Raw genomic sequence first — 21,639 nt, forward strand, 5'->3', positions numbered from 1 at the left:
AGCACAACTTAATCACAGCTAACACTTGCTTCAAGAATCATAAAAGAAGATTGTATACATGCAAGAAGCCTGAAGATACTGACAGGTTTCAGATAGATTATATAATGGTAAGACAGAGATTTAGGAACCAGGTTTTAAATTGTAAGACATTTCCAGGGGCAGATGTGGACTCTGACCACAATCTATTGGTTATGAACAGTAGATTAAAACTGAATAAATTGCAAAATGGTGGGAATTTAAGGAGATGGGACCTGGATAAACTAACTAAACAAGAGGTTGTACAGAGTTTCAGGGAGAGCATAAGGGAACAATTGACACGAATGGGGGAAGGAAATACAGTAGAAGAAGAATGGGTAGCTTTGAGGGATGAAATAGTGAAGGCAGCAGAATATCAAGAAGGTAAAAAGACGAGGGCTAGTAGAAATCCTTGGGTAACAGAGGAAATATTGAATTTAATTGATGAAAGGAGAAAATATAAAAATGCAGTAAATGAAGCAGGCAAAAAGGAATACAAACGTCTCAAAAATGAGATAGACAGGAAGTGCAAAATGGCTAAGCAGGAATGTCTAGAGGACAAATGTAAGGATGTAGAGGCTTATCTCACTAGGGGTAAGATAGATACTGTCTACAGGAAAATTAAAGAGACCTTTGGAGAAAAGAGATCCACTTCTATGAATATCAAGAGCCTAGATGGAAACCCAGTTCGAAGCAAAGAAGGGAAAGCAGAAAGGTGGAAGGAGTATATAGAGGGTCTATACAAGGGCGATGTACTTGAGGACAATATTATGGAAATGGAAGAGGATGTAGATGAAGATGAAATGGGAGATATGATACTGCGTGAAGAGTTTGACAGAGCACTGAAAGACCTGAGTCGAAAGAAGGCCCCAGGAGTAGACAACATTCCATTAGAACTACTGATGGCCTTGGGAGAGCCAGTCCTGACAAAACTCTACCATCTGGTGAGCAAGATGTATGAGACAGGCAAAATACCCTCAGACTTCAAGAAGAATATAGTAATTATATATGACGGTACGTGGAAGAGATTGCCTGTTTGCAGCTAGGGTGTCCATTTAATTATCATTTCAATATAATAATTCCAATCCCAAAGAAAGCAGGTGCTGACAGATGTGAAAATTACCGGACAATCAGTTTAATAAGTCACGGCTGCAAAATACTAACGCGAATTCTTTACAGACGAATGGAAAAACTAGTAGAATCCGACCTTGGGGAAGATCAGTTTGGATTCCGTAGAAATATTGGAACACATGAGGCAATACTGACCCTACGACTTAATCTTAGAAAATAGATCAAGGAAAGGCAAACCTATGTTTCTAGCATTCGTAGACTTAGAGAAAGCTTTTTACAATGTTGACTCGAATACTCTCTTTCAAATTCTGATGGTGGCAGGGGTAAAATACAGGAAGCGAAAAGCTGTTTACAAGTTGTACAGAAACCAGATGGCAGTTATAAGAGTCGAGGGGCATGAAAGGGAATCAGTGGTTGGGAAGGGAGTGAGACAGGGTTGTAGCCTCTCCCCAATGTTATTCAATCTCTATATTGAGCAAGCAGTGAAGGAAACAAAAGAAAAATTCGGAGTAGGTATTAAAATCCATGGAGAAGAAATAAAAACTTTGAGGTTCGCCGATGACATTGTAATTGTGTCAGAGACAGCAAAGGACTTGGAAGAGCAGTTGAACGGAATGGATAGTGTCTTGAAAGGAGGATATAAGATGAACATCCACAAAAGCAAAACAAGGATAATGGAATGTAGTCGAATTAAGTCGGGTGATGCTGAGGGAATTAGATTACGAAATGAGACACTTAAAGTAGTAAAAGAATTTTGCTATTTGGGGAGCAAAATAACTGATGATGGTCGAAGTAGAGAGGATATAAAATGTCGACTGGCAATGGCAAGCAAAGTGTTTCTGAAGAAGAGAAATTTGTTAACATCGAGTGTAGATTTAAGTGTGAGGAAGTCGTTTCTGAAAGTATTTGTATGGAGTGCAGCCATGTATGGAAGTGAAACATGGACAATAAATAGTTTGGACAAGAAGAGAATAGAAGCTTTCGAAATGTGGTGCTACAGAAGAATGTTGAAGATTAGGTGGGTAGATCACGTAACTAATGAGGAGGTATTGAATAGGATTGGGCAGAAGAGAAGTTTGTGGCACAACTTGACTAGAAGAAGGGATCGGTTGGTAGGACATGTCCTGAGGCATGAAGGGATCACAAATTTAGCATTGGAGGGCAGTGTGGACGGTAAAAATCGTAGATGGAGGCCAAGAGATGAATACACTAAGCAGATTCAGAAGGATGTAGGTTGCAGTAGGTACTGGGAGATGAAGAAGCTTGCACAGGACAGAGTAGCATGGAGAGCTGCATCAAACCAGTCTCAGGACTGAATACCACAACAACAACATAATAAAAACGTCTTGATAGGATAGGTTAAACAGCATATTCAAGTAAAAATTTGTCTTGTTCAAAAAGAACTTACGTAAAAACATGAAGAGATGTTGTATGTGTATGTATTGCACTACATACAGGGTGACAATTATTGAACTATGTGAAATAAAATCGTCATAACTTCTGAATGGTTTATGTTAGAACATTTAAACTGCACGTTGGTCGCGGGGCACAATGGTAATCAGTATGCACATGCGTGGTTTGGTTCAGCGACGAAGTACACCTTCATTTGGATGGGCCCGTCAATAAGCAAAATTGGCACATTTGGGAGACTGAGAATCCGCATTTCGCGATCGAGAAGTGTCTTCACCCTAAACAGGTGACTGTGTGCTGTGCAATGTCCAGTCACGGAGTAATCGGTGCGATATTCCTTGATGGCCGAACGGCACATGAAGGTTTTGGAATATGTTTTCATCCTCATTATCCAAAGTGACCCTGATTTCGACAAGATGTGGTTGACGAAAGACGGAACTCGACCAACTGAAGCAGGAGAGTGTGTGATGTCCTGAAGGAGCATTTTGGGGACCACATTCTGGCTCTGGGGTACCGAGAGGCTACTGGCACAGGTCTCGATTGGCCGCCATATTCTCCGGATCTGAACACATGCGATTCCTTTTTGTGCGGCGATATTAAAGACAAGGTTTACAGCAATAACTCCAAAACCATTGGTGAGCTGAAAACAGCCATTCAGGAGGTCATCGACAGCATCGATATTCTTAAACTTCAGCGGGTCATCCAGAATTTGGCTATTCGTCTGCGCCACATCATCGCCAATGATGGCAGAAATATCGAACACGTCATAACCTAAATCCGAATATCTGTAGTGATGGTTACATGTTGTATAAAGAGTGTGCACACCGTAGTTTGTAATTAATTTATATTTTCTTCATGTTGTTGTTGTGGTCTTCAGTCCTGAGACTGGTTTGATGCAGCTCTCCATGCTACTCTATCCTGTGCAAGCTTCTTCATCTCCCAATACGTACTGCAGCCTACATCCTTCTGAATCTGTTTAGTGTATTCATCTCTTGGTCTCCCTCTACGATTTTCCCCTCCACGCTGCTCTCCAATACTAAATTGGTGATCCCTTGATGCCTCAGAACATGTCGTACTAACCGATCTGTTCTTCTAGTCAAGTTGTGCCACAAACTTCTCTTCTCCCCAATCCTATTCAACACTTCCTCATTAGTTATGTGATCTGGCCGTCTAATCTTCAGCATTCTTCTGTAGCACCACATTTCAAAAGCTTCTACTCTCTTCTCGTCTAAACTATTTACTGTCCATGTTTCACATACATACATACATACACGGCTACACTCCATACAAATACTTAAACCTATACTCGATGTTAACAAATTTCTCTTCTTCAGAAATGCTTTCCATGCCATTGTCAGTCTACATTTTATATCCTCTCTACTTCGACCATCATCAGTTATTTTGCTCCCCAAATAGCAAAACTCCTTTACTACTTTAAGTGCCTCATTTCCTAATCTAATTCCCTCAGCATCACCCAACTTAATTCGACTACATTCCATTATCCTCGTTTTGCTTTTGTTGATGTTCATCTTATATCCTCCTTTCAAGACACTGCCCATTCCGTTCAACTGCTCTACCAAGTCCTTTGCTATCTCTGACAGAATTACAGTGTCATCGGCGAACCTTAAAGTTTTTATTTCTTCTCCATGGATTTTAATACCTGCTCCAAATTTTTCTTTTGTTGTGTTTTCATCATGTAGTTAAATAATTGTCACCCTTTACTTATGGATATCTGTCCTACATTAAAACGTTCGGTTAGTAGTGTAGAATGATGGTAACATGAATTTCTGCAAATGCTTTATAAAGGTTAAAACAGAGGTTGGTATGTGTAGAGTGCCGTCGGAGGCTACCGTACCACCGTTAACTCTCTCCCAGGCAGTCTGCGCCGGAGCCGCTGGTGGCGGCTTGGCGTCTGCTGGAGCGGCGGCTGGGGCCGGAACTGCGACTGGAGCTGGAGCGGCTGCGAGCACGCGTGGCGGGTGGTAGGTGTCCTCCTCGTCGTCGAGGCGGTCGGCGAGCCCGCGCTGCAGGCGGCTGCGCCACGCGCGGTTCTCCTCCGCCTCGAAGTCGCGCTCGTCCGCCGACTCGTCGCTCTCCTCCAGCGAGTCCTCCTCCATCGCCTCCTCAGACCTGCAGAGGAACAGCGCGTCGCAAGCCAGCTGCAGTAGGAGCCTGAGTCCACACTCCGTTGCGTCTCATTCCGCCTTTATGCTATTTATTGTGTAATAATGTGACTATTTTTTACAAACTGGGGTACATCTACATCTACATTTATACTCCGCAACCCACCCGACGGTGTGTGGTGGAGGGCACTTTACGTGCCACTGTCATTACCTTCCTTTCCTGTTCTAGTCGCGTACGCTTCGCGGGAAGAACGACTGCCGGAAAGCCTCCTTGCGCACTCGAATCTCTCTAATTTTACATTCGTGATCTCCTCTGGAGGTATAATTAGGGGGTAGCAATATATTCGATACCTCATCCAGAAACGCACCCTCTCGAAACCAGGACATCAAGCTACACCGCGATGCAGAGCGCCTCTCTTGAGTTTGCTAAACATCTCCGTAACGCTATCACGGATACCAAATAACCCTGCGACGAAACGCGCCGCTCTTCTTTGGATCTTCTCTACCTCCTCCGTCAACCCGACCTGGTACGAATCGCACACTCATGAGCAATACTCAAGTATAGATCGAACGACTGTTTTGTAAGCCGCCTCCTTTGTTGATGGACTACATTTTCTAAGGACTCTCCCAATGAATCTCAACCTGGTACCCGCCTTACCAACAATTAATTTTATATGATCATTCCACTTCAAATCGTTCTGCACGCATACTCCCAGATATTTTACAGAAGTTACTGCTACCAGTGTTTGTTCCGCTATCATATAATCATACAATAAAGGATCCTTCTTTCTATGTATTCGCAATACATTACATTTGTCTATGTTAAGGGTCAGTTCCCACTCCCTGCACTAACTGCCTATCCGCTGCAGATCTTCCTGCATTTCGCTACAATTTTCTAATGCTGCAACTTCTCTGTAAACTACAGAATCATCCGCGAAAAGCCGCATGGATCTTCCGACACTATCTACTAGGTCCTTTATATATATTGTGAAAAGCAATGGTCCCATAATACTCCCCTGTGGCACGCCAGAGGTTACTTTAGCGTCTGTAGACGTCTCTCCATTGAGTACAACATGCTGTGTTCTGTTTGCTAAAATCTCTTCAATCCAGCCACACAGCTGGTCTGATATTCTGTAGGCTCTTACTTTATCAGGCGACAGTGGGGAACTGTATCGAACGCCTTCCGGAAGTCAAGGAAAATAGCATCTACCTGGGAGCCTGTATCTAATATTTTCTGGGTCTCATGAAGGGTGGCCAAAAGAAAACTGGCGTTGAATACCGGTTGCTTGTCATTCAACTTTCCCTATCTACCACGTTATAACACGGAAACTAATTACCGCATGAGCACCAAACTTGGTAGCATTAATGTAAAGGACATGAGGAAAAGAAATGATGCAGAATCAATTCCATTGAATCGTTTTTAATGTGCTGCTACGGTACATCATACCATTACATATCGATACCATCACAGCTACAAAAGCGGCTCAATATGCAGCCCATCAGTGTCCACAAGAGCCTGAAAGAGCAGGATCGCATTCTGCACAGCAGAAAGAAGCATGTCCGTAGGTATGCTGGCTACCCCTCTTGATATGCTGCGCTTCAGATCAGCACATGTGTTAATGTTCCCTTGGTAAACCCTGTCCTTCAGGTAGCCCCACATCCAGAAATCACAGGGAGTGAGATCACGTGATCGTGCCAACCAAGTATTTGGAAATGATCGGCTGATTATTCGATCGTCTCCAAATGTGTTTCACGAGCAATATTCGATGGGCCCCATTTGCAAGAAAACTTTTGAGTTTAATGCCTCTCTCTCCTGTAGGGTGGATATGAAACGCTGGCGAAGCATATCGCAGTAATGCTGGCCAGCCACAATGCCCGTCTTCGGTCCTATAGGAGCAATCTCTTCCAAAAAGAATGAGCCAATAATGAACGTTCCTGTCAAGCCACACCGTACGGTAGCACGTTCACCATACAGAGGAACTTCATGCACAGCGACTGGAAGGTGAAGATCGCCTCACTCGGCAGTTCTCTGTGCTCACCGCACCTGAAGAGAAAAATGAGCTTCGTCCATCCAGGGCCAGCCCTCATCAACTTCAGTCCTTGCGAGGAAGTGGAGAGCGACGTTAAAACATCGTTGTGCGTCCTGTGGTGCAAGCTGCTGTATGATATGGATCATGTACATATGCCATTTGAGAATGGTTCGAAGCACCTTCCGCACAGTGGACCACGGGATGTTCAACTGTCTTGACACAGCACGCGCACTGCCTGACGATAGGGAATTGCGCGCAGCGTTGTCTGCCATAGCAACAGCGATTTCATCAACCACCTGTGGTGCAACCGGTCGTCGGCCTCTTGCCGGAGCGATGTCCAGTCCTCCAGTTCATTCGAACTTCTTTATCGTGCTCCGCACAGCAGGTGGAAAAAGAGGACCCTTCCGTAATCCTTTCAGCTGACGCTATTCCGCAAGTACAGCTGCAGCATTTCTGTTGTTTTCATAATAGTGCTTCACCAATAATGCTCTGTTCATTTTGTCCAAGCTCATGTTGACACGTCAACAAGTCCCTTGTGACTGGTCAGGTGTGTGAGACTGTGTATCATGATGACTGATCACGGCACCTGGTGGCCATAGTTGGAACTGAATGATGGCGCTCTGACGCATGGAAATCATGCACCCCATGCTCTGGACATTAATGCTACCAAGTTTGGTCCTTGTACGGCAGTTAGTTTCCGTGTTATAACGTGTTAAATAGGGAAAGTTTAACTATAACCACCCGGTACTGCATGTACCTTTAGTTAGGCAACCCGCTTTACATCATCCGCAACTGGGGCAGACTGTGTTAAGTTGGGTGAGCCGTAGTAAAATTTGCTGTTTTGAAGAGCGCGCCGCAGCGCGTAGTGTAAAGCAGTCGCTTTCCGTTTCTGGCGGTGGCGCCGCTGTGGCAATCGCAGCTTTGGTGTCTCCCTCTGGCGGGAAAGGGGTAAAGTTGCCTGTTGACGTGCAGTAGTCGGTAGTCGGCCAGTCTGAGTCGCCAAATCTGGTTAGTTGGTCAGCCAAGTTAGTCTGGGTCTGTCTCTAGTCCGCATTGGTGAGGCGGTTAGTGTCTGTCGGTTGTCCGGAGTGCTAGTATGTGTTAGGCCGCCAGTCTGCTCGAGTCTGCTCAGGCAATGGGCATTGGCGGTTGGATCGATCGGTTGGTCGGTCGCGCACTGGGACACAGATGACTTGTCCGTCTTGAGCGTCGGCGTATGTGAGGTCGCCGCATGAGTCCAGTGGGCCGCGCCGTATAGCGAGGGGTAGTGGCTTCGCGGCCGACGCGAGAGCAGCAGGAGTCAACCCACTACATCGGTCTGGCCGGTGCGAGCTGCGACGCCGTGAGAAGGGAGATTTGCGCGCCTTCCTGCGTCCGTTGAAGCGGCTGGCAGCGGACGGTTCGGGAAAGCGTTGGGGGTGCTGCGCCAGGTCTTCGCCAGACATTGCAGTTTTTAGAAGTTAAGTGATTTGTGATATGCTGTTTCATATATTTGTTAAATCCTACTTGTTTTCTTGGTCAGTCTCTCGTCCCCATCTTGCTCGTCTGTCTCCCGTCCGCATTTGTTAGGCAGTTAGTGCCTGTCTGTCTGTCGGTCTGCCGTACGTTAATAACTGCCTTGGTCATGTTTGTCAGATTCGGTGTTAACGAATTTATTGCTTAAAGGCCGAATTCTTGAAATATGTTTTTATCTTGCCTATCATCTTGCGAGATGGTATATATGTAATGTAGAGCATCTTGTATATTTTATGGAAGTCTGCATTTTATGGGTTTTATTTAAATAGTCATTTTAGGTTACAAGCTTGCCACCCTTCCACCGTGAGAGTGCTTAAAAAATAAAAGATTGCACTTTCGGTGGCAAATAATTTGAGGGTTGTACCATTTCCATTCCTCTTACGGGGTGCATAGTTTACATGTTGTACGAGTTGTTAAACATTTATTGTTTAAAGTAATCTGGTGTGTTGCAGATTTGCACCAGTGTAGTCTTTCAGGGGTTGTTGTGAGCGGTCATGACATACGACCATATTGAAAGGGAGCATGCAAGCTTCTCAGCCTGAAGGCTCCTACTGTTAATATTGTTCTTGCCTCTAAATAAATCAGTAACTTGATATTTCGAGGTTGCTTTTCTGCTTATAATTTTAAATCTGTTTTGAAAAGCTATTAGGAATAAATTCACATTTGTTAAAGGTAATTTTCCATCAGTTACTTCCTGGCAACTACTTCCACGCTCACCTAAAGTGATTAAATGGGTCAATGTTCTTAATGAATCGCCAGTAAATAAAGTAATTCTTTAAGAAAAGATTTCGAAAGTAAATTCACGGTTCATTGGGTTGGTATTAGCAAACTGCTCTTTTGAGCTACTGTGAACCTAACTTGATCATAAAAAGGTACACGTAGGGGCCAAGTATTGGGAGCAGACATTATGGCATTTCTCGCTGGAGAAACATGCGTGGCGTGGTCTCTGGCTGACGCAACAGGGACGCACTGGTCGTGGGCTTACTTTCCACTCATGGTCTTATATTCACTTCCGATACGAAAAAGTAAACTGTAAACAAAACAAGAGTCATCGTTAGCTACACACTGAATATATCTCAATAGTGAAAACCAGACAGTCCACAACTAAAGCGGGGTCGTTTTATTCGTAGCGACAAGATGAGACAAAAATGGTTCAAATGGCTCTGAGCACTATGCGACTTAACTTCTGAGGTCATCAGCCGCCTAGAACTTAGAACTACTTAAACCTAACTAACCTAAGGACATCACACACATCCATGCTCGAGGCAGGATTCGAACCTGCGACCGGAGCGGTCGCTCGGCTCCAGACTGTAGCGTCTAGAACCGCACGGCCACTCCGGCCGGCAAGATGAGACATTCAACAGTCTATACAGCATAGTACTGATTACTGAATGTCTGCCCGGCCTAGATCCGTGCGAATGGCGTGGCCCATGTGATACACCTCTTACGCCTCTTGTGGCTGGAAATGACGCCGGCCTTAGTAGCGACGTGCAGATATTTCTGAGTTAGTATCGACACTCACTTTGCTTGGGGATGCTAAAAATGGCGTGGCACCAGATGTAATTCGGATGCCCAGTATCGAAGCTGCTGCAACATTGGCGGCTAAAAGTGTATTTACGATGTCAGTAACACTGTCATTGTGTGTTGCCTTTTGTGACGTTTCGCAAGATGGACAATGGTAAGCGAACACGAGAAGTCATGATTCATATGTGGGTGGCCAATCGCATTGCTCGTTTGCAATTTCCTTTGCTTCATAATTGAATGTAGCTGGTATGTTGTGCAATTAGATCCCAAGTTAATCACGTCCTCGGATATGGTGGCAATTTCGGAAGTAAAGCACACAAATAGATGATTTCAAAGACGAACGTAGGTATGGGGCTGTGCTGTATATCAATCTGTTACAATCAATTTTGGTGTTAACATTCATTGGCTTTACCTGTATTCAACGAGTTTATCATACTCCAACCTCCAGTTAAACTACAGATCAATATTCCACCGCAACCAAGGTTGCGAGGGGTAGAGGGGGATTGTACTCTAACCGATAATAATGACTTTAAATGTGATTGCAGCTCGTTTCATTCACAGAAGTTTAAGCTCTACTGTTAGGGTCAAACCTCACCACAACGTCGGAAAATCGTGACATATTTGAAAAAAAGGGGGTAACGAACCTTAAAATTCATAATAGATGAGTAGTACTTAATGTCGCCTATTAAACAAAGGTAATCAGCTGGTATCTTCCGTCGAAAGAAATCATTGGTATGAGAGACCCGCATTGTCCGTTGGTATGAGTGACTCCCATTGATCACTGTATACTATCATCCCATTGGCTACGACCAACGATAACAAAATGCCATCAGCAGCACGCAGCGGAAGAGCTGCTGATACCGTAAGTGCACTTTGTCCTACTGGTGTTTTACTACTTCTGAATAATTCGTAAGTTACGGCGTAGTTTCTCACCCCAACCCTACAAGAAAGGGATCGTCCATTTAGCCGAACACTGCCAAGATTCAAAATAGTGCACAAGGCGACATATTTTTTGGATGCTCTATGAACAGTTGAAGAACAGAAGGATTGGCGAAGTGAGTGAACGAACTTTATTATGTTGCAGATGTATTTTGTGGGCCAAGGTTTGTACGCAGTTGTGGATAGTGAACGCTCAACACAGGCTATAAATAAGGTGCCATCTGTTTCTTAGAGGAGAAGTCACTATGTCAGAGGCCCAGCAGAAAACGGCGTTGCTGATATTCTGGTGCTTATGCTGTCATGAGCTCCAGGTCAGCTGCAACTATTATATTCTTTTACCACACTGTATTACGCCGAGGACAGGTCAATCACCGTCGAAAAGCGTCCCAGCCCAGCCACAGGCATTGCACCAACCCAGCCAAGGGCTTCGTGTCTGTGTTGTATCAGCGATAGTATATGAACCGATGGCACCCCACGTTCGTGCTTAGGATCGTTTCCTCGTAAGCGCTCAGATTCTTAGTGCGAGTCGTGAATTACAGTGATATCTATCCAAGGAAAATTGCCTTTGGTTTGTATTAACGTCTAAGACCAACGGCAGACAACAATTTGAGGTGTTTAATCAGTTGTTAGTCTCTGCTATAGTGCGAGGGACAGGTGTGTGGGTGTGGGTAGGGGTGTGGGTGGGGGTGTGGGTGGGGGTGTGGGTGGGGGTGTGGGTGGGGGTGGGGGTGGGGGTGGGGGTGGTGGTGGGGGTGGGGGTGGGGGTGAGGGTGGGGGTGAGGGTGTGAGAGAGTGCTTTTTCCGTTATTTACAGTTTTATGAAGCCACCACACTTCCAAGTAAAAGCAGATACCTTTTAAATGATGGTTCTGCTGTAATCGGGCTACTGTAATGTATCATTTCCCAATTGAAGCACTAGATGTACTCTAAAAATACGTAGAGCACTTCGCGTGCGCATATTGTAATGAACAACGAGCAAGTAGTATCAATCATATACAGCTGGTGTTCCTGAGACATTCTGAGTCTCACTTTTATCTACAATGATGTAGGCTGAATGAATTAAAATTTACACCAGCTCTGGGATTCTAACTCAGATCTCCTGCTTAATGGGCGAGTTTACATGGGGAACGGCAATGAGCTGAGGTGTGAACTGAAATTGTCATAGGCCGGCGGACGTACTAGGGTATTCCGTGCAGCTATGATGGAGAAACGAATAGAATAGCATCTGTCCACCTGACGTAACTGAACCTCGGACCCTCCAGACAATTATTACTTTCCCCTCGCTAAATATAATGCGCTCACATGGTTCAAGGGAACGATCACCGACTAAGTGCGGCCTTCTGCGAGCACGTTGGACTCACAGTAGCTCATAATAGTAGTCTACTAATACAGGATGTGCAAAATAACGCTGGCGTGGAAAATATTTCACGCATATTAAGGTAGGCAATCCAACTTACAAAATTTGCATCTTCGGCGGAAGGGAGAGAGTGGGGCGGTGATAGGTGCAAAACGCTCACAACGCTCTTGAACGCATACTGAGGTACGGTACTCTGTTTGCAAACTATTTACGCAGTGTTGTCGTAAACAACGCTCTAATTGGGAAGTACCAGGCTTGGTGTGACGTTCCGCACGGCATGACATCGGAAACAGAATGACATGAATTGTAAGCAGTGAAGAGGGAAGAACTTGGCTGATTCAAAGGAAGCTGCATTCATTGAGGCATTAGCAATGCAGCATGGATCTGTTATAGATCTATTAGATAGCTCTGTTGGAGATGGAAAGCGCCACTGTCAGTGGACAAGAAAACTCCTGTTGCGTCATTTTTCGAAGAAGGATTCCTTTAGCTGCAGTAGCACAAACAATAAATGCACAAAGTTTATTTTAGCTTAGCCAACGGCCTTTCCGCAGTGGTAGCAGCGGTTCCCGTCAGATTACCGAAGTTAAGCGCTGTCGAGCTGCGCTAGCACTTGGATGGGTGACCATCCAGTCTGCCGAGCGCTGTTGGCAAGCGGGATGCACGCAGCATCTGTGATGCAAACTGAGGCGGTACTTGACTGTGAAGTAGCGGCTCCGGTCTCGGAAACTGACATACAGACGGGAGAGCGGAGTGCTGACCATATGCCCCTCCATATCTGCATCCGGTGACGCCTGTGGTCTGAGGATGACACGGCGACCGGTCGGTGCCGTTGGGCCTTCATGGCCTGTTCGGTCGGAGTTTACTTTTTTTTATTTTAGCTTAACCTTTGAGTCACGCATTTTGTAACATCGCGTTTATGAATTTTTTGTAATCATTTATTATAGTCATGTAATAAAAGATAAATAAAAAATTACAGACCTGTGGAGCCTATCGCTGAGAGAGAATTTTTGGGAGTAGCTAGGGACACCGCCTGAAAAGGAGTAGCTTTCTTATGGTGGGGTAAAAGTGCCAAGAAAGGGTAGATTTGATTTCTGTTCCTTTTTTGAGACAGATCCACCAGAAAAAAGAGCTCAGCTCAAATATATCAGGAGACTTTCTGGTGCTGGTACAAGTTGTAATTCATTGCTTCAACTTATATTATCACCATATACGTACAGGTGCGTGTTGCAGAGCGCATTTCTAAGGTAACTGCAGTTAGCATAGGCTTTCAGCTGCACATTGTTCGGGCACCAGCAAAAAGCAGGGATAGACTCTTCTCTCTCTGCCATAATCCGCGAATCACGACACTTCCACATCCAGCAGTACGCCACGACACACACTGACTCACGTTTAGAAAGAGTATCTTGAGTACAGCCACTGACTCACGTTTAGAAAGAGTATCTTGAGTACAGCCACTGAAGCCACCGCTACGCCCAAAGCAGCAAGGGAGACTCCCAGAAGTCGATCCTGCCACAAGAAAAACTACCAGGGACGAAGGATGGAAGTCATGGAGATCCATCAATCGAAACAGATCGACAGTGACGAGAACCAAAGACAACGTAGTAGAGTGAGGACTTCTTCCCACTGATAGCAGCAACGTCTGTACTTCCGTCGAAATTGTAACTATACTGCAGCTTCCCCGATGTTTGCTAGGTCGGAGACGCTCAACTAGTGACTTTATAGTGTCATTGTGGATCAGCCAATATTGTCTAACATTCTGTGTTTCTCAAATTTGCTTTAAGTACTTTGAGCCGTGGTCGTCTCGGATCGATCCCATTATATCAAAGTAATCGATCTCGACGTGGCAAAGATCTATGGGTAGCGTGCATCGCGAGCTTTGCCTCTGGTCACAGGAGGGCAGTGCGGTCGAAGTAGCTGAGTCTTCCACCAGAAGGAGGCTCTGACAGTCAGTGTTTATACAGTAAGTGTCACTCTGCCAGTTCGTGAAGTGGCGGAAGAATCAACACACATCAGAAAAAGTTTTGCGTCACCTCGGTTCCAAGAACTCGTGAAGATAGACGCTGACTGTGAATGTTCTATCACAGACACACTACCTTTGACTGTTCACTAAACCCGCCAAAAGATGTAAACAACCATGTGTGAACAGCGCGTATTAGATGGAGGAGGTCCGACAGCCGATCAGTTCCAGTCATTCCACCAGGAAGGAGGTACACGGCTGGTGTTGTCTGTAGTTCAACCGTTCTATCGGGTCCGCATTGTTGCTTTGTGCCAGGAAGGGCTCTCAACAAGGAAAGTGTCCAGGCGTACCGGAGTGAACCAAAGCGATGTTGTTCGGACATGGAGGATATACAGAGAGACAGGAACTGTTGATGACATGCCTCGCTCAGGCCGCCCAAGGGCCTACTACTGCAGTGGATGACCGCTACCTACGGATTATGGCTCAGAAAAACCCTGACAGCAACACCATCATGTTGAATAATGCTTTTCGTGCAGCCATACGACGTCGTGTTACGACTTAAACTGTGAGCAATGCGCTGCATGATGCGCAACTTCACTCCCGACGTCTATGGCGAGGTCCATCTTTGCAACCACGACACCATGCAGCGTGGTACAGATGGGCCCAACAACATGCCGAATGGACCGCTCAGGACTGGCATCACGTTCTCTTCGCCAATGAGTGTCGTATCTGCCTTCAACCAGACAATCGTCGGACATGTGTTTCTAGGCAACCCGGTCAGGCTGAACGCTTTAGACACACTGTCCAGCGAGTGCAGCAAGGTGGAGGTTTCCTGGTACGCCGCTGGTGGTCAAGGAAGGCTCCGTAACGGCTGTACGATACGTTAATGCCATCGTCCGACCGATAGTGCAACCATATCGGCAGCGTAGTAGCGAGGCGTTCGTCTTCATGTACGACAATTCGCGACTCATCTTGTGAATGACTTCCTTCAGGATAACGGCATCGCTCGACTAGAGTGGCCAGCATGTTCTCCAGACATTAACCCTATCGAACGTGCCTGGGATAGATTGAAAAGGCTACGTAGGGACGACGTGACTCACCAACCACTCTGAGGGATCTGCGCCGAATCGCCGTTGAGGAGTGAGACAATCTGGACCGACAGTGCCTTGATGAACTTGTGGATAGTATGCCACGACGAATACAGGTATGCATGAATGCAAGAGGACGTGCTACTGGGTATTACAGGTACCGGTGTGTACAGCAATCTGAACCACCACCTCTGAAGGTTTCGCTGTGTGGTGGTACAACATGCAATGTATGGTTTTCATGAGCAATAAAAAGGGCAGAAATGATGTTTACGTTGATCTCTATTCCAATTTTCTGTACAGGTACCGCAACTCTCGGAACCAATGTGACGCAAAACTTTTTTTGATGTGAGTATTTGTATCCGTTCCGTCGAGGGTGACTTGGCTACAATTACTTTCACTTGAAAAGATATATCACTCGCACAATTTCCGCGTTGTAAAATATACATCTTATATTTGTCAGTGTATTAGCTGTAATCCTTGTCAAAAAAGGAAGAAGACAATTTTTTGTGTTCACGTTAAGTGACTTTCAATTCAATAAAATTATTTTTGTATGTTAATTTCACCACTATAAATTTTGGTTCAATTGAGATTCAAGTTAATTTGCAAGAAGTTGAGGCTTAATGTTCTATCACATAAGATTTGGTGTAAATAAAAGTAAACATAATACTGTCATCTTTCTCTTTAATTTTGGAAAAGGCATATAATTTTATCTGTTGCACTATTTGGTTATTGTAACATATCAGATTTCCTTGCAACACGTCTCTGGGTTAAAATAAATATCTTATGAAAGTTTTAAATTTGTTTTCTGGGCTATCAGACCTCACCACTCCCGAGCTCTTGCTTACCTTGCCTAATAATTAACTGGGTGCATGTTCGTTAGCTACATTTGTTATGCCTGATCTAAGTACGTGCACTACCTCGTCAGAAGTATCCGGATATCTGTTAGTGGACGTGAGTACAGGCTGTGCTCACTCTACACACTTACGATGACTTGTTGAGCTCTGTTGGGAACACTCTGAACCAAGTGTCTGAATGTCTGTGGAAGAATGGCAGCCCATACTCCTCGGCGAGCCAAAACTAGAAAGGTAGCGATGTTGGATGCTGGCGTCTGGCACAAAGTCGACGCAGTAACTAACCCGTAAGGTATTGAACGTTATTTTCCGCAAATTGTTGCCTAATACATGTTGCTTTCTGACAGGGTGCATTGTCGTGCTGATACAAAACAATCAGTGTCTGTGAAGTGATCCACTACTGTACGCACTACACGATACTGTAAAGTGTGTTCATATTCTTCTGCTGTTGGCGCTTTCTTAAGCGCAATGAGATGAGCGCACTCTAACTACGAAAAAAAAACCGTACACCGTAACACCACCTCCTCCGTACATTAGCGCTAGCACTGCACAGGATGGCAGGTGACGTTCTCCAGGCATCCGCCGAAACCATCCCTTGCATCGGTTTGCCACAGAGTAAGGCGTGATTCATCATCGCAAATGGCTCGTTCCCAGTCATCCGCTGTCCACTGGCGTTGCCCTTTACACCACCTCAAGCGTCGCTTTGCGCTGACTACAGAAATGTTTGGGATTTGATGAGTTGCTCGACCATCGTACCCTATTCTTTTTAACTCCTTACGCACAGTCATTGTGCTATCTGGACTCCTGGTAGCACTTTGGAACTCACAAGTCATTCATTTGCTGATTTCATGCGATCTTCTGTAACCAACCTCCGCAATGCTAGACGGACCCTCATGAGGTGTGCCGGCTCTTGGTTCAGATATGGTTTTTCCTTTCTGCTTCCAGTTGACAGAAGCGCCATTAACAGTCGACTTGAGCAGCTTTAAAAGGGTGGAAATGACCCCGATAGATCACTCACTAGTCGACCTTGGAAGGCACTAAAGTCTCCTAACCGGCTCATTCTGCTGTTACTGCTTTTGTACTGACAACACAGTATTCCCTACCTACTTTTATAATGTCGGGTTCAGTTCTTGTGACAGTTATTGATTGGTCAATTCCACATTACAAGTGGGTGCCGGATATTTTTGATCACATAATGCATGCCGCTGGAACTGCTCATCACAGTAGTGGTGCACACTGGACTCTCATTTGGGAGGACGACAGTTCAAACCCATGTCCGGGCCCCCTGGTTTAGGTTATCCATGTTTTCTCTAAATTGCTTCAGGCAAATACCAGGATGCTTCCTTTGAAAGGGCATGGTTGATTTCCTTCCCTCATCCAGTGGGGTCGAAGACCTCGCTGTTTGGTCCCGTCCCCCAAAACAACCAAACAACTAGTAGTTGTTCAATTATGGGGGTATTAACGCTGTTTTTCGCCGTTCCAGTATAAACTTTATCACAACTGCTAGGAATTTTATACACCCCAGGGGCTACAGAAGGGTGTCGTCCATCTCTCGGCGAACGTAAACATTCAGTGTTCGTATTGGTGGGTCTAAAGATTGTTTCAACTTGAAACTTGGCCAGAACTTTTCCATTACGATCCTTGACATTGTGGACAAATGGAAGAAAAACTTTCCCAGCCGACTGTTGTTGCACGGTTTCAGACACTTTACTTAGCGTATCCATTTGTTGTGGCCACATGTAGTAAGCGTTGCTTCACGCAGTAGAGAATGGCAAAACAAAGGCACGCCGGCGACCGCGGCATTGCGAAGTAAGTACGCACACATAGCCTTGCTGACAGCAGCAGTCTACCAACAGACTGACGCAAGGATGCACACAGACCGAGAGCCGAGCAAAGACTGGAGAGTGCTGAGTAAGGGGAAGTGAGGCCAGCACGCTAAGTTACGCTGCAATGTACTGCGGGAGTAATAACAAAAGCTACCACCGAGGGTAAAAAACGTCCTCCTGCCGGATATAAACAGTGGAGCGCAGGCAGCAACAGACAGAAGCCATAAGGAAGCAGTTCGTATCTAAGGACGGACGTGGTCCGTGTCCAAATGTTCAATCTTCGTAGGTGACGATTCCGGAAATCTGTTCCAGCTCGCAGGAGTCATCCGTTCGCCGTCAGATGTCAACTTCAGCTCTGGAGGTCGGTCCGAGTTCGGTCGGCATCATGGCAGACTAACCACAGCGAGAACTTCCAGCAGGACCGGCTGCAGCGCAGTCTTGGTCACAGGCGTCGCCGGGGACTGACGCCCGGACCTCACGGCAACCCGGCAACCACCACGGCGCGTGGTCCGTCCGTGACGGGACCTCGTGGACATCGCGACTGACGGCTTCCCAGCCGCCGGTGCAGCAAGCGTCGGCAGCTGACCTCGCGGCGACGAGTTCGCCTCAACCACAGGGCATCCTGGCTTCAGCGGAGCACTGGTGGCCTGAGGCCCCCGAATGCGATCAGCGGCGCGCGTTGCACGCATTGTCGGAGAATCTACACAGCAGCAGCCAGGCGGAGGGATCCGCAGGGCTGGGCAGCGACGACGAGGGAGAAATTGTAAAGGAAGTTCAATAAATAATTGTAAAACTCCACGCCGTCTCAGTCTTTGGTTCAAAATGGTTCAAATGGCTCTGAGCACTATGGGACTTAACTGCTGAGGTCATCAGTCCCCTAGAACTTAGAACTACTTAAACCTAACTAACGTAAGGACCTCACACACATCCATGCCCGAGGCAGGATTCGAATCTGCGACCGTAGTGGTCGCGCGGTTCCAGACTGTAGTGCCTAGAACCGCTCGGCCCCTCCAGCCGGCCCTCAGTCTTTGGCGCAGCCACTGTGTCTGCTGTTAACAAGTGGTGAAGAAGTTGTAACAAGTACTCGTAACACATTTCTCGTAAAAGCTGTTCGCAAATGATTTAGTTCCTCTTGCAAATAAACTAGCTCACAGATTTTATTACTTCTATCCAGCAATGTATTAATGGCATCTCTTTGTTCTGCCTGGGATGACAATTCGATTCCTTATGGGCTGAGCTCCCTTGACCGACCCATTCTGCTGCTACTGACAAGGGAACGTCCCCATCGCACCCCCCTCAGATTTAGGTATAAGTTGGCACAGTGGATAGGCCTTGAAAAACTGAACACAGATCAATCGAGAAAACAAGAAGTAGTTGTGTCGAACTATGAAAAAAATAAGCAAAATATACAAACTGAGTAGCTCATGCCAAGTTAGACAACATCAAGGATAGTGTAAGCTCAGGAGCGCCGTGGTCCCGTGGTTAGCGTGAGCAGCTATGGAACGAGAGATCCTTGGTTCGATTCTTCTCTCGAGTGAAAAATTTAATTTTTTGTTTCCAGACAACTATCAAAGTTCAGGAACTCATGCATAATCAACTTCGCTCTCCAAAATTCCAGGACATGTTCGGATTTTCTTGGACATATGCAGGATTTGACGGTCTACACACGGAAAAATTTGAAAACGTTAAAAACATATGTTTTGGCAGAGCACAGGGAAAACTGTGGGACTGTGAAACTGTTGCATTCATTTGTTGCAGTTTATGTGACAACTCTTATGTATTCATCACTTTTTTGGGAGTGATTATCACATCCACAAGAAAACCTAAATCGGGAAAGGTAGAAGAATCTTTTTACCCATTCGCCAAGTGTACAAGTTAGGTGGGTCGACAACATATTCCTGTCATGTGGTGCACATGCCGTCACCCGTGTCGTATAGAATATATCAGACGTGTTTTCCTGTGGAGGAATCGGTTGACCTATGACCTTGCGATCAAATGTTTTCGGTTTCCATTGGAGAGGCACGTCCTTTCGTCTACTAATCGCACGGTTTTGCGGTGCGGTCGCAAAACACAGACAGTAAACTTATTACAGTGGACAGAGACGTCAATGAACGACGGATAGATCATAACTTCGCGAAAATAAACTTTTCATTCGAGGGAAGACTAGAACCAAGGACCTCTTATTCCGCAGCTGCTCACCCTAACCACGGGACCAAGGCGCTCCTGAGCTAACAGTATCCTTGATGTTGCCCATTTTGCACATGGACTACTCAGTTTGTATATTTTGCTTGTTTTTTTCATAGTTCGACACAACTTCTTCTTGTTTTCTCGATTGATCTGTGTTCAGTTTTCAAGGCCTATCTACTGTGCCAACTTATAACTAAATCTGAGGGGGGTGCGATGGTGAGGTTCCCTTGTGGGTCTCTGCTGACGACAGAAATCTGCTCGCCTCATTTTATGGTGGCGGGTCTGCCTCTGCTGACAACCTCTGGCCAGTCCTGGAGGGTCCGGATACTTCTGACGGGGCATTGTAGCTGCTGCCTGTACGGAGCTGCAAGCCAGTGCCGGAGCTTACGTGTCGGTGGCCTGCCTGTGGAGAGGATGTTGGTGCGGGGGCGGCGCGCGCGCGGCCACCAGGGTGCGCGCCTGCCGCTGCTGCTGCTCGGCGCGCTCGCGGTCGCGCAGCATGCGGCGCTGCTCCGCCTCCTGGAAGAAGCGCGCGTTGGCGCGGTCGTGCAGCAGCTCGGTCGAGCTGACGGCGTTGCGCAGCGGGCCGCCCGGGTCGCCGCCGCCCCCCGCCGCCGGGTCCTCGCCGCCTAGCTCGGGCGCCGACAGCGACATGGGCGGCGCCACGCTCTCCTCCCGCTCCAGCACCGCGGCCGCCGCCGCCGCCCCCGCCGCCGCCCTCACCAGCCGCTCCTCGCTGTCGCGCGGCGTCCGCTGCTCCTTCTGACCTGCCGCATTCACCGTTACTGTCAGAACCGTAAACTGAAAAACCGCCCTGAAACAAAACGTGTCAAAAGTATTCTGCACCACGTTCCCATCTGTAATCGTGAGTGGGATGGCAGCCGTCATTGAAAGAATAAGCCTCGTAAAACTGAAGTAGTCACACTCATGGGAAATTTTAAAAAAAAATTACACGTACAAACACAAAAGCAAAATCCTTGCTAGGAGTATTAATAAAATGTTGATATAAGGATATTTCGGCGTTTTTTTCCAAAAAATATCGATATATACCGGCGATTGGTTTGACCAGTATACCAATATACCGATATCAAAATGGTAATATCGAGTACCAATATATACTGGGTAATGAAAGAGTCAGTATAAATTTGAAAACTGAGTAAATTACGGAATAATGTAGATAGAGAGGTACAAATTGACACACATGCTTGGAATGACATGGGATTTTATTAGAACAAAAAAAAATGTCCGACAGATGGCGCTTCATTTGATCAGAATGGCAATAATTAGCATAACAAAGTAAAACAAAGCAAACATGATGTTCTTTACAGGAAATGCTCAATATGTCCACCATCATTCCACAACAATAGCTCTAGTCGAGGAATAATGTTGTGAACAGCACTGTAAAGCATGTCCGGAGTTATGGTGAGGCATTGGCGTCGGATGTTGTCTTTCAGCATCCCTAGAGATGTCAGTCGATCACGATACGCTTGCGACTTTAGGTAACCCCAAAGCCAATAATTGCACGGACTGAGGTCTGGGGACCTGGGAGGCCAAGCATGACGAAAGTGGCGGCTGAGCACACGATCATCACCAAACGACGCGCGCAAGAGATCTTTCACGCATCTAGCAATATGGGGTGGAGCGCCATCCTGCATAAACATCGTACGTTCCAGCAGGTGTTTATCAGCCAGGCTGGGGATGATGCGATTCTGTAACATATCGGCGTACCTCTCACCCGTCACGGTA

The 21,639-nt window shown here is 46.2% G+C and overlaps 1 protein-coding gene across 1 annotated transcript in view; it reads right to left on the reverse strand.

The window, feature by feature from the left end:
- LOC124795574 overlaps positions 1-21,639 on the reverse strand; it is a 261,713-nt gene that overhangs the window by 12,222 nt on the left and 227,852 nt on the right. The window contains exons 10-11 of the mRNA XM_047259646.1: positions 20,282-20,660; positions 4,352-4,626 (exon numbers count right to left, since the gene is read on the reverse strand). Of these exons, the coding sequence (XP_047115602.1) occupies positions 4,352-4,626; positions 20,282-20,660 (654 nt within the window). The remainder of the gene's footprint in view (positions 1-4,351; positions 4,627-20,281; positions 20,661-21,639) is intronic.

This window comes from Schistocerca piceifrons, chromosome 4, assembly GCF_021461385.2.
Source record: "Schistocerca piceifrons isolate TAMUIC-IGC-003096 chromosome 4, iqSchPice1.1, whole genome shotgun sequence".
NCBI classification, from domain to species: domain Eukaryota; kingdom Metazoa; phylum Arthropoda; class Insecta; order Orthoptera; family Acrididae; genus Schistocerca; species Schistocerca piceifrons.